We start from the raw sequence: 13212 nt of genomic DNA, 5'->3' as shown, positions 1-13212 counted from the left end.
GATCATCTCTCTGGTTCCCTCCACTAACAGGAAGTGATCATCTCTCTGGTTCCCTCCACTAACAGGAAGTGATCATCTCCCTGGTTCCCTCCAGTAACAGGAAGTGATCATCTCCCTGGTTCCCTCCACTAACAGGAAGTGATCATCTCTCTGGTTCCCTCCACTAACAGGAAGTGATCATCTCTCTGGTTCCTTCCACTAACAGGAAGTGATCATCTCTCTGGTTCCCTCCACTAACAGGAAGTGATCATCTCTCTGGTTCCCTCCACTAACAGGAAGTGATCATGTCTCTGGTTCCCTCCACTAACAGGAAGTGATCATCTCTCTGGTTCCCTCCACTAACAGGAAGTGATCATCTCTCTGGTTCCCTCCACTAACAGGAAGTGATCATCTCTCTGGTTCCCTCCACTAACAGGAAGTGATCATCTCTCTGGTTCCCTCCACTAACAGGAAGTGATCATCTCTCTGGTTCCCTCCACTAACAGGAAGTGATCATCTCCCTGGTTCCCTCCACTAACAGGAAGTGATCATCTCTCTGGTTCCCTCTACTAACAGGAAGTGATCATCTCTCTGGTTCCTCCACTAACAGGAAGTGATCATCTCTCTGGTTCCCTCCACTAACAGGAAGTGATCATCTCCCTCTCTATACCTTTACATAGACACCAGTTGTTGATGATATAATAATGTTGTGATGTTGAATTTAGCACCTTTAAATGTTGAATTTGGACAGCTCTAATATGAGTGTGGATGTGTGTAGCTTCTGGACAGGAAGTGGCGGCTGGCTACCACCCTGCTGCCTCCTACAGCCGTCCTCTAACATCACAGAAGATGGTGGTCTTACTCTCTAGTGTCAGAGCGGAGCTCTTATCGGCGGCCGTCCTCTGCTGCTCCTCAGACGGCGCCCCCTGCTGCTGAGGCTGGCTCTGTTGCTGGTGTAGGTATTGGTATAAGCGAATGTATGGGTGATCTGTGGGAGGTGTTTGGCTCTTTGGTGTTTGGCTCTTACTGTCGAGCAGCGGAGCGCTGCGGTCGTTCACCACCGCCACCTTCTTCAGCCTGGAGCCATTACAGATGTCCGTCAGCAGAGCGCCGCGACCTTTAGCCTCCTCTCTGCTCAGCTTGGGGGCGCTGGTATTGGCCTGGGGGGGTGGTGGGGAGAGATACACCATTAGTCTACTGAGCTCTAGGGTGGAGAAAAAATCAATTCACCTCTGTATCGCCATTCATTTTTAACGGTTTCTAAACAGATGTTTTAACACCAGGATGGATCTATCTGCTTCATCTGAGTCTCTGAGGAGCTAGAAGGAAGTTACCGCTTTTATTGTGGTAGTCTGAGTAACGTGACGTCATATCCGTTACGTATCCGTCAACCAAAACAAAGCTCAGAGAGTCTAAACCGTTGGAGGGTCGTCGTGGATACGACCTGCACCCTCCCATGTTAAATCCAGCGTGGTAAACACTACACATCCAGTAAAGGATGGAAACACTTTGGGTTTCACACATTGACAGGAAAAGCAGAGCTAGACAGAGCAGAGCTAAAGCTGCATGCTAACTCTGTCACAGACAGGAAACGTTATGGTATGGAGGTAACGTTATGGTATGGAGGTAACGTTATGGTATGGTGGTAACGTTATGGTATGGAGGTAACGTTATGGTGTGAAGGTAACGTTATGGTATGGAGGTAACGTTATGGTGTGGTGGTAACGTTATGGTATGGAGGTAACGTTACGTATGGAGGTAACGTTATGGTATGGAGGTAACGTTACGGTATGGAGGTAACGTTATGGTGTGGTGGTAACGTTATGGTATGGAGGTAACGTTATGGTATGGAGGTAACATTATGGTATGGAGGTAACGTTATGGAGGTAACGTTATGGTATGGAGGTAAGGTTATGGTATGGAGGTAACGTTATGGTATGGAGGTAACGTTATGGTGTGGTGGTAACGTTATGGTATGGAGGTAACGTTACGGTATGGAGGTAACGTTATGGTATGGAGGTAACGTTATGGTATGGAGGTAACGTTATGGTGTGGTGGTAACGTTATGGTATGGAGGTAACGTTATGGTATGGAGGTAACATTATGGTATGGAGGTAACGTTATGGAGGTAACGTTATGGTATGGAGGTAAGGTTATGGTATGGAGGTAACGTTATGGTATGGAGGTAACGTTATGGTGTGGTGGTAACGTTATGGTATGGAGGTAACGTTACGGTATGGTGGTAACGTTACGGTATGGAGGTAATGTTATGGTGTGGTGGTAACGTTATGGTATGGAGGTAACGTTATGGTATGGAGGTAACATTATGGTATGGAGGTAACGTTATGGAGGTAACGTTATAGTATGGAGGTAACGTTATGGTATGGAGGTAACGTTATGGTGTGGAGGTAACGTTGTGGTATGGAGGTAACGTTATGGTATGGAGGTAACGTTATGGTATGGTGGTAACGTTATGGTATGGAGGTAACGTTATGGTATGGAGGTAACGTTACGGTATGGAGGTAACGTTACGGTGTGGTGGTAACGTTATGGTATGGAGGTAACGTTATGGTATGGAGGTAACGTTATGGTATGGTGGTAACGTTATGGTATGGAGGTAACGTTATGGTATGGTGGTAACGTTATGGTATGGTGGTAACGTTATGGTATGGAGGTAACGTTATGGTATGGTGGTAACGTTATGGTATGGTGGTAATGTTATGGTATGGAGGTAACGTTATGGAGGTAACGTTATGGTATGGTGGTAACGTTATGGTATGGAGGTAACGTTATGGAGGTAATGTTATGGTATGGTGGTAACGTTATGGTGTGGAGGTAACGTTATGGAGGTAACGTTATGGTATGGTGGTAACGTTATGGTATGGTGGTAACGTTATGGTATGGAGGTAATGTTATGGTATGGTGGTAACGTTATGGTATGGTGGTAATGTTATGGTATGGAGGTAACGTTATGGAGGTAACGTTATGGTATGGTGGTAACGTTATGGTATGGTGGTAACGTTATGGTATGGTGGTAATGTTATGGTATGGAGGTAACGTTATGGAGGTAACGTTATGGTATGGTGGTAACGTTATGGTATGGAGGTAACGTTATGGAGGTAACGTTATGGTATGGTGGTAACGTTATGGTGTGGAGGTAACGTTATGGAGGTAACGTTATGGTATGGTGGTAACGTTATGGTGTGGAGGTAACGTTATGGAGGTAACGTTATGGTATGGTGGTAACGTTATGGTATGGTGGTAACGTTATGGTATGGAGGTAACGTTATGGTATGGTGGTAACGTTATGGTATGGTGGTAATGTTATGGTATGGAGGTAACGTTATGGAGGTAACGTTATGGTATGGTGGTAACGTTATGGTATGGTGGTAACGTTATGGTATGGTGGTAACGTTATGGTATGGAGGTAACGTTATGGAGGTAACGTTATGGTATGGAGGTAACGTTATGGTATGGTGGTAACGTTATGGTATGGTGGTAATGTTATGGTATGGAGGTAACGTTATGGAGGTAACGTTATGGTATGGAGGTAACGTTATGGAGGTAACGTTATGGTATGGAGGTAACGTTATGGAGGTAACGTTATGGTATGGAGGTAACGTTATGGTATGGAGGTAACGTTATGGTATGGTGGTAACGTTATGGTATGGTGGTAACGTTATGGTATGGAGGTAACGTTATGGTATGGAGGTAACGTTATGGTATGGAGGTAACGTTATGGTATGGAGGTAACGTTATGGTATGGAGGTAACGTTATGGTATGGTGGTAACGTTATGGTATGGAGGTAACGTTATGGTATGGAGGTAACGTTATGGTATGGAGGTAACGTTATGGTATGGTGGTAACGTTATGGTATGGAGGTAACGTTATGGTATGGAGGTAACGTTATGGTGTGGAGGTAACGTTATGGAGGTAACGTTATGGTATGGTGGTAACGTTATGGTATGGTGGTAACGTTATGGTATGGAGGTAACGTTATGGTATGGTGGTAACGTTATGGTATGGAGGTAACGTTATGGTATGGTGGTAACGTTATGGTATGGAGGTAACGTTATGTATGGTGGTAACGTTATGGTATGGAGGTAACGTTATGGTATGGAGGTAACGTTATGGTGTGGAGGTAACGTTATGGAGGTAACGTTATGGTATGGTGGTAACGTTATGGTATGGTGGTAACGTTATGGTATGGAGGTAACGTTATGGTATGGTGGTAACGTTATGGTATGGTGGTAATGTTATGGTATGGAGGTAACGTTATGGAGGTAACGTTATGGTATGGTGGTAACGTTATGGTATGATGGTAACGTTATGGTATGGTGGTAATGTTATGGTATGGAGGTAACGTTATGGAGGTAACGTTATGGTATGGTGGTAACGTTATGGTATGGAGGTAACGTTATGGAGGTAACGTTATGGTATGGTGGTAACGTTATGGTGTGGAGGTAACGTTATGGAGGTAACGTTATGGTATGGTGGTAACGTTATGGTATGGTGGTAACGTTATGGTATGGAGGTAACGTTATGGTATGGTGGTAACGTTATGGTATGGTGGTAATGTTATGGTATGGAGGTAACGTTATGGAGGTAACGTTATGGTATGGTGGTAACGTTATGGTATGGAGGTAACGTTATGGAGGTAACGTTATGGTATGGAGGTAACGTTATGGTATGGTGGTAACGTTATGGTATGGTGGTAATGTTATGGTATGGAGGTAACGTTATGGAGGTAACGTTATGGTATGGAGGTAACGTTATGGAGGTAACGTTATGGTATGGAGGTAACGTTATGGAGGTAACGTTATGGTATGGAGGTAACGTTATGGTATGGAGGTAACGTTATGGTATGGAGGTAACGTTATGGTATGGTGGTAACGTTATGGTATGGAGGTAAGGTTATGGTATGGAGGTAACGTTATGGTATGGTGGTAACGTTATGGTATGGAGGTAACGTTATGGTATGGTGGTAACGTTATGGTATGGAGGTAACGTTATGGTATGGTGGTAACGTTATGGTATGGAGGTAACGTTATGGTATGGTGGTAACGTTATGGTATGGAGGTAACGTTATGGTATGGAGGTAACGTTATGGTATGGAGGTAACGTTATGGTATGGAGGTAACGTTATGGTATGGAGGTAACGTTATGGTATGGAGGTAACGTTATGGTATGGAGGTAACGTTATGGTATGGAGGTAACGTTATGGTATGGTGGTAACGTTATGGTATGGTGGTAACGTTATGGTATGGAGGTAACGTTATGGTATGGAGGTAACGTTATGGTATGGAGGTAACGTTATGGTATGGAGGTAACGTTATGGTATGGAGGTAACGTTATGGTATGGTGGTAACGTTATGGTATGGAGGTAACGTTATGGTATGGAGGTAACGTTATGGTATGGAGGTAACGTGGCGGTGGAGCCGGCCGTCGCTCTCGTCTCCGTGGTCAAACGGGCCGACGCTACGACTGTAGAGCACCCAGATACTGACATTTGTGTTCTCTGCATTGAAACGGCCCCGATGGAGCTGACCATGGATGATAAAGAGAACGGAGCTGACGGGAGATACTATGTATCTATGGAGATATTAAATACATCTATGGAAACCAGATTGATGGATTATATTCACCAGAAGTATAAAACATTATAAATTAAAAAGATAAACTCCACTAATCTGTGAGGGAAACTTCTTTATTCTTTGATTTCTGGGTTGCTGGATAATCAATGTAATCAATAATTCCTGCCAATGATCCTGATCTATTTGACTTCAGGACGTCTCTGACTACAGACATGCTGAACATCAAACATTCTACTGGATTCATTTAGAGATTTATAGAAGTTAAAGTCTCTAGAAGTGATGATTCATCTGGTTCCCTTCATGGTCTAGAGGTCAACAAGTTAACAACAATCAATACATCACAATATAGAACCATAATACTGATCAATATCAATACATATAGAACCACAATACTGATCAATATCAATACATATAGAATCACAATACTGATCAATATCAATACATATAGAACCACAATACTGATCAATATCAATAGATATAGAACCACAATACTGATCAATATCAATACATATAGAATCACAATACTGATCAATATCAATACATATAGAATCACAATACTGATCAATATCAATACATATAGAACCACAATACTGATCAATATCAATACATATAGAATAAGCACCTTAGTCTGGTGATAGTATTGATCGGGAGGTGGTGATAGTATTGATCGGGAGGTGGTGATGGTATTGATCAGGAGGTGGTGATGGTATTGATCAGGGGGTGGTGATAGTATTGATCAGGGAGTGGTGATAGTATTGATCAGGGGGTGGTGATAGTATTGATCAGGGGGTGGTGATAGTATTGATCAGGGGGTGGTGATAGTATTGATCAGGGGGTGGTGATAGTATTGATCAGGAGGTGGTGATAGTATTGAACAGGAGGTGGTGATAGTATTGATCAGGGGGTGGTGATAGTATTGATCAGGGGGTGGTGATAGTATTGATCAGGAGGTGGTGATAGTATTGAACAGGAGGTGGTGATAGTATTGATCAGGGGGTGGATCCTCCAGCCCTGCTGATTTCTCACAGCTTTAGCTTCCTGTTAGTGGAACGTGGAGGGTTGGGCCTCTGTAAACGTGTTCTAACCGGTTTGTTATGAACAGTACTGAGTTCCACCAGCAGGGGTCTCCCAGTGGATCAGACTGGGACTGAGAGTGGAGCGACTCCAGGCCAGTAGTTGGCGGTAACGCACCTCTAAACTGGTTTGCCAACCGCCAACAAAGGCTGATGATGATGTGGAGTTACCTGGCTGAAGGTGGGGGGAGGTGGGGGTCCCCCTGGTGGTGGGGGAGGAGGTGGGGGGGCGGGCATCCTGCTGCTGGAACAACACACACCTGATCACCCTGAAACACACAAACACACATCACATGACCGTTAGTCTGCTGTCGTATCCATGGAAACCAGACAGGACGACCTGAAGTCTGATCAAAGAGTTTAGAAGCAAAGAGACAACAGCAGCTGCTGCTGCCGCCATTTTGGACTGAAAGCACTTATTATATTTATAATATATTAATGTTCAACACAGGACATTTCAGTAGAATATGACAATAGAATAGAAATAATGTAGTTCTACTTTAGTACGTCTCTCTGTAGGAGGACGTTTTACTGGCGTCTCGTCGTCTCTTTCAGTCCAAAATGGCAGCAGCGTAGCTCTGCTGCTGGGAGATGATGTTGACATGGAACCAACTATTGACTTTCACTTCTTATCAGTAAACGCTGTTCGGTCTAACACAGCGGTCAGCAACCTTTACTATCAAAGAGCCATTTTAGACAAAAAATAAATACAAAATAAATCTGTCTGGAGCCACAAAACATGTGATCATTGTGATAAAGGTAACTCAGTATATAGTATATCAGTCTAATGCAGTGAGGGCCAAAGAGACAATGTACTACGGAGTATTAGGGCCACATTGAGGGAAAACACATCTGAGATTTACAGAATAAAGTCACAATATTATGAGAAAAAAAGAAAACAAGTAAAATTACTAATTTATAATATTATAACTTTATTTCTCATAATACTACGACTTTATTCTCTAAATCGCAGATTTTTTTTTTTTCCTCAATGTGGTCCTAATACTCCGTCGTCCCGTCGTTCCATAGACCTACAACAATGATACATAAACATGAAAATGTAAATAAAGAACAGTTCATTTCCATTTTCACTGGAGAGGGGCTGAAGAGCAACGTGACAACACCTCCCGTCTGTTGCACTTTAAAAACCCCGACGTAGACGGACAACTTGTTCTCATTCAGCCAATCAAATCGTTTCATTTTCAACAGAAATGTCACCTTTACAGTTTGTGACGTGGCAAAAAAAATATCCTGAGTCAGGTCAAAAAATCAGGAGGGGGACAGAATACAGCGTAACACCGGCGTCAGTGGAATAACAGTCACACAACGTGTTATATAATAGTTGGTTCCAACGTCAGCTCCCAGCAGCATAGCTACGCTGCCGCCATTTTGGACTGAAAGAGACGACCAGACGCCAGTAAAAAGTCCTCCTACAGAGAGACGACCAGACGCCAGTAGACCGTCCTCCTACAGAGAGACGACCAGACGCCAGTAGACCGTCCTCCTACAGAGACGACCAGACGCCAGTAGAACGTCCTCCTACAGAGAGACGACCAGACGCCAGTAGAACGTCCTCCTACAGAGAGACGACCAGACGCCAGTAGAACGTCCTCCTACAGAGAGACGACCAGACGCCAGTAGACCGTCCTCCTACAGAGAGACGACCAGACGCCAGTAGACCGTCCTCCTACAGAGAGACGACCAGACGCCAGTAGACCGTCCTCCTACAGAGAGACGACCAGACGCCAGTAGACCGTCCTCCTACAGAGAGACGACCAGACGCCAGTAGACTGTCATCCTACAGAGAGACGACCAGACGCCAGTAGACCGTCCTCCTACAGAGAGACGACCAGACGCCAGTAGACCGTCCTCCTACAGAGAGACGACCAGGCGCCAGTAGACCGTCCTCCTACAGAGAGACGACCAGGCGCCAGTAGACCGTCCTCCTACAGAGAGACGACCAGGCGCCAGTAGACCGTCCTCCTACAGAGAGACGACCAGACGCCAGTAGACCGTCCTCCTAGAGAGACGACCAGACGCCAGTAGACCGTCCTCCTACAGAGAGACGACCAGACGCCAGTAGACCGTCCTCCTACAGAGAGACGACCAGACGCCAGTAGAACGTCCTCCTACAGAGAGACGACCAGACGCCAGTAGAACGTCCTCCTACAGAGAGACGACCAGACGCCAGTAGACCGTCCTCCTACAGAGAGACGACCAGACGCCAGTAGAACGTCCTCCTACAGAGAGACGACCAGACGCCAGTAGAACGTCCTCCTACAGAGAGACGACCAGACGCCAGTAGAACGTCCTCCTACAGAGAGACGACCAGACGCCAGTAGACCGTCCTCCTAGAGAGACGACCAGACGCCAGTAGACCGTCCTCCTACAGAGAGACGACCAGACGCCAGTAGACCGTCCTCCTACAGAGAGACGACCAGACGCCAGTAGACCGTCCTCCTACAGAGAGACGACCAGACGCCAGTAGACCGTCCTCCTACAGAGAGACGACCAGACGCCAGTAGAACGTCCTCCTACAGAGAGACGACCAGACGCCAGTAGACCGTCCTCCTAGAGAGACGACCAGACGCCAGTAGACCGTCCTCCTACAGAGAGACGACCAGACGCCAGTAGACCGTCCTCCTACAGAGACGACCAGACGCCAGTAGACCGTCCTCCTACAGAGAGACGACCAGACGCCAGTAGACCGTCCTCCTACAGAGAGACGACCAGACGCCAGTAGAACGTCCTCCTACAGAGAGACGACCAGACGCCAGTAGACCGTCCTCCTAGAGAGACGACCAGACGCCAGTAGACCGTCCTCCTACAGAGAGACGACCAGACGCCAGTAGACCGTCCTCCTACAGAGAGACGACCAGACGCCAGTAGACCGTCCTCCTACAGAGAGACGACCAGACGCCAGTAGACCGTCCTCCTACAGAGAGACGACCAGACGCCAGTAGAACGTCCTCCTACAGAGAGACGACCAGACGCCAGTAGACCGTCCTCCTACAGAGAGACGACCAGACGCCAGTAGAACATCCTCCTACAGAGAGACGACCAGACGCCAGTAGACCGTCCTCCTACAGAGAGACGACCAGACGCCAGTAAACGTCCTCCTACAGAGAGACGACCAGACGCCAGTAGACCGTCCTCCTACAGAGAGACGACCAGACGCCAGTAGAACGTCCTCCTACAGAGAGACGACCAGACGCCAGTAGACCGTCCTCCTAGAGAGACGACCAGACGCCAGTAGACCGTCCTCCTACAGAGAGACGACCAGACGCCAGTAGACCGTCCTCCTACAGAGAGACGACCAGACGCCAGTAGACCGTCCTCCTACAGAGAGACGACCAGACGCCAGTAGAACGTCCTCCTACAGAGAGACGACCAGACGCCAGTAGAACGTCCTCCTACAGAGAGACGACCAGACGCCAGTAGACCGTCCTCCTACAGAGAGACGACCAGACGCCAGTAAACGTCCTCCTACAGAGAGACGACCAGACGCCAGTAGACCGTCCTCCTACAGAGAGACGACCAGACGCCAGTAGAACGTCCTCCTACAGAGAGACGACCAGACGCCAGTAGACCGTCCTCCTACAGAGAGACGACCAGACGCCAGTAGACCGTCCTCCTACAGAGAGACGACCAGACGCCAGTAGAACGTCCTCCTACAGAGAGACGACCAGACGCCAGTAGACCGTCCTCCTACAGAGAGACGACCAGACGCCAGTAGACCGTCCTCCTACAGAGAGACGACCAGACGCCAGTAGAACGTCCTCCTACAGAGAGACGACCAGACGCCAGTAGAACGTCCTCCTACAGAGAGACGACCAGACGCCAGTAGAACGTCCTCCTACGGAGAGACGACCAGACGCCAGTAGACCGTCCTCCTACGGAGAGACGACCAGACGCCAGTAGAACGTCCTCCTACAGAGAGACGACCAGACGCCAGTAGAACGTCCTCCTACAGAGAGACGACCAGACGCCAGTAAACGTCCTCCTACAGAGAGACGACCAGACGCCAGTAGACCGTCCTCCTACAGAGAGACGACCAGACGCCAGTAAACGTCCTCCTACAGAGAGACGACCAGACGCCAGTAGACCGTCCTCCTACGGAGAGACGACCAGACGCCAGTAGAACGTCCTCCTACAGAGAGACGACCAGACGCCAGTAGAACGTCCTCCTACAGAGAGACGACCAGACGCCAGTAGACCGTCCTCCTACAGAGAGACGTACTAGAGTACTACATTATTTCTATTCTTCCATTATTTAATTATGAATTAATGAATGAATTTTTAAATGAAGTACTTATTGACTGTTTTATGGTGTTTTTGTTAATCCCTTTTTTATTATTTGAACTATTTATTGATGGATTCATATTTCATTTGTAAATTATTTTTATAATTCTTCTTTTTATTGACAATGAAAATGTCAAATAATTAATTAGTCCATTTATTTATTTGTAAACACAATTCTTATTATTAATGCCTATTTCTATTGCACAATTAGTTATTCAAACATGGAGACTCCAGATACTGTAAAGACGGGGTAACCATCCAGACCACATCAGACCACACCAGACCACATCAGACCACACCAGACCAGACCAGACCACACCAGACCACACCAGACCAGACCACATCAGACCACACCAGACCACACCAGACCAGACCACACCAGACCACATCAGACCACACCAGACCAGACCAGACCAGACCACACCAGACCACACCAGACCAGACCAGACCACACCAGACCACATCAGACCACACCAGACCACACCAGACCAGACCAGATCAGACCAGGTCTCTGTAATCACATAAAGAACTCAGACATTAAGAATCAGACTCTAATTCTATTTGTGAAACAGAAAAAGTAATGTCCCTGTTTTCTCTCCATCCAGACTCCGGACTCTGGACTCCAGACTCCGGACTCCGGGCTGTAGATGAAGACCACAACATGTGAGACTAGTCAGACCTGGACCACATCAGCACGGTGTCTCTGAGAGACCCTCTAACACCAGATCCACATATCTGATGTCTGTTGAGTCCAGTAGTTGAATTAGAACAGGAGACATCTCACTGCTGCTTCATCAGCATCATCAGAGAGCTAGTGTTAGCATCATCAGCATCCTCAGAGAGCTAGTGTTAGCATCATCAGCATCCTCAGAGAGCTAGTGTTAGCATCCTCAGAGAGCTAGTGTTAGCATCATCAGCATCCTCAGAGAGCTAGTGTTAGCATCATCAGCATCCTCAGAGAGCTAGTGTTAGCATCCTCAGAGAGCTAGTGTTAGCATCATCAGCATCCTCAGAGAGCTAGTGTTAGCATCCTCAGAGAGCTAGTGTTAGCATCATCAGCATCCTCAGAGAGCTAGTGTTAGCATCATCAGAGAGCTAGTGTTAGCATCATCAGCATCCTCAGAGAGCTAGTGTTAGCATCATCAGCATCCTCAGAGAGCTAGTGTTAGCATCATCAGAGAGCTAGTGTTAGCATCATCAGAGAGCTAGTGTTAGCATCATCAGCATCCTCAGAGAGCTAGTGTTAGCATCATCAGAGAGCTAGTGTTAGCATCATCAACATCCTCAGAGAGCTAGTGTTAGCATCATCAGAGAGCTAGTGTTAGCATCATCAGCTCCTAGCATCATTAGCTCCTAGCTGCAGTAGATAGCTAGTGTTAGCATCATTAGCATCATCAGCTCCTAGCATCATCAGCATCCTCAGAGAGCTAGTGTTAGCATCATCAGAGAGCTAGTGTTAGCATCATCAGCATCCTCAGAGAGCTAGTGTTAGCATCATCAGCATCCTCAGAGAGCTAGTGTTAGCATCATCAGCATCCTCAGAGAGCTAGTGTTAGCATCATTAGCATCCTCAGAGAGCTAGTGTTAGCATCATCAGCATCCTCAGAGAGCTAGTGTTAGCATCATCAGAGAGCTAGTGTTAGCATCATCAGCATCCTCAGAGAGCTAGTGTTAGCATCCTCAGCATCATTAGCATCATTAGCATCATTAGCTCCTAGCTGCAGACTCAGCACCGGCCTGACTGAATCTCTGCAGGATGCTAAGCTAACACGTTAGCTCCTCTGATAATCTCTCTCCAGCTGTTTAGTTTAATAGTCAACATCTGTCCGGACACACACACAAACACACACACACACACACACAACACACACACACACACACACACACACACACACACACACACACACACACACACACACACACACACACACACACACAACACACACACACACCACACACACACACACACACACAGTTGAACTCTTCTTTCCTGACTGTATGCGCAGCTAGCTCAGTTAGCTTAGCAGTTAGCATTAGCTAGCTGTGTGTTAGCATCAGCTGCAGGTGTGTACATCCTCTCATATGAGATGATGAATGTTACCTGTGAAGGTTACCGGCTCCCTGCAGGTGATGTCATGCTGTCATCAGTCTGCTCGGTGTCTTCATGTCTTCATGTCTTCATGTCTCTGCTGGGATGTCCTCAGAGGACAGCTATCTCCGCTGTTAGCCGTTAGCCTCTCTGCTGCTCTGCAGACCTGCTCTC

General features: G+C 46.8%; 1 protein-coding gene and 1 long non-coding RNA gene across 8 annotated transcripts in view; one reads left to right on the top strand and one right to left on the bottom strand.

Annotated features, from left to right (window-relative positions):
* Positions 1-13187, bottom strand: part of LOC141781424 (WAS/WASL-interacting protein family member 2-like) — a 35429-nt gene extending 22242 nt beyond the window's left edge. For 4 of the 7 annotated variants that reach the window (XM_074657188.1, XM_074657186.1, XM_074657190.1 and 1 more), the window contains exons 1-3: positions 13051-13187; positions 6819-6916; positions 842-1139 (exon numbers count right to left, since the gene is read on the bottom strand). In XM_074657188.1, the coding sequence (XP_074513289.1) occupies positions 842-1139; positions 6819-6884 (364 nt within the window). In that variant the 5' untranslated portion in view covers positions 6885-6916; positions 13051-13187. Of the gene's footprint in view, positions 1-841; positions 1140-6818; positions 6917-7146; positions 7432-13050 lie in introns of those variants that run through there. The other 3 variants (XM_074657189.1, XM_074657192.1, XM_074657187.1) reach the window with 2 other exon arrangements.
* Positions 1867-4226, top strand: LOC141779921 (uncharacterized). The gene is made up of 4 exons (XR_012596472.1): positions 1867-2278; positions 2426-2463; positions 2502-2539; positions 3971-4226. It is a non-coding gene; the product is annotated as an uncharacterized LOC141779921 (long non-coding RNA).
* Positions 13188-13212: the final 25 nt, after the last annotated feature.

Source organism: Sebastes fasciatus, chromosome 13 (assembly GCF_043250625.1).
Source record: "Sebastes fasciatus isolate fSebFas1 chromosome 13, fSebFas1.pri, whole genome shotgun sequence".
Classification (NCBI taxonomy): Eukaryota; Metazoa; Chordata; class Actinopteri; order Perciformes; family Sebastidae; genus Sebastes; species Sebastes fasciatus.
The sequence above is the reverse complement of the archived record's forward strand: the minus strand, read 5'-3'. Positions and strand labels throughout refer to the sequence as shown.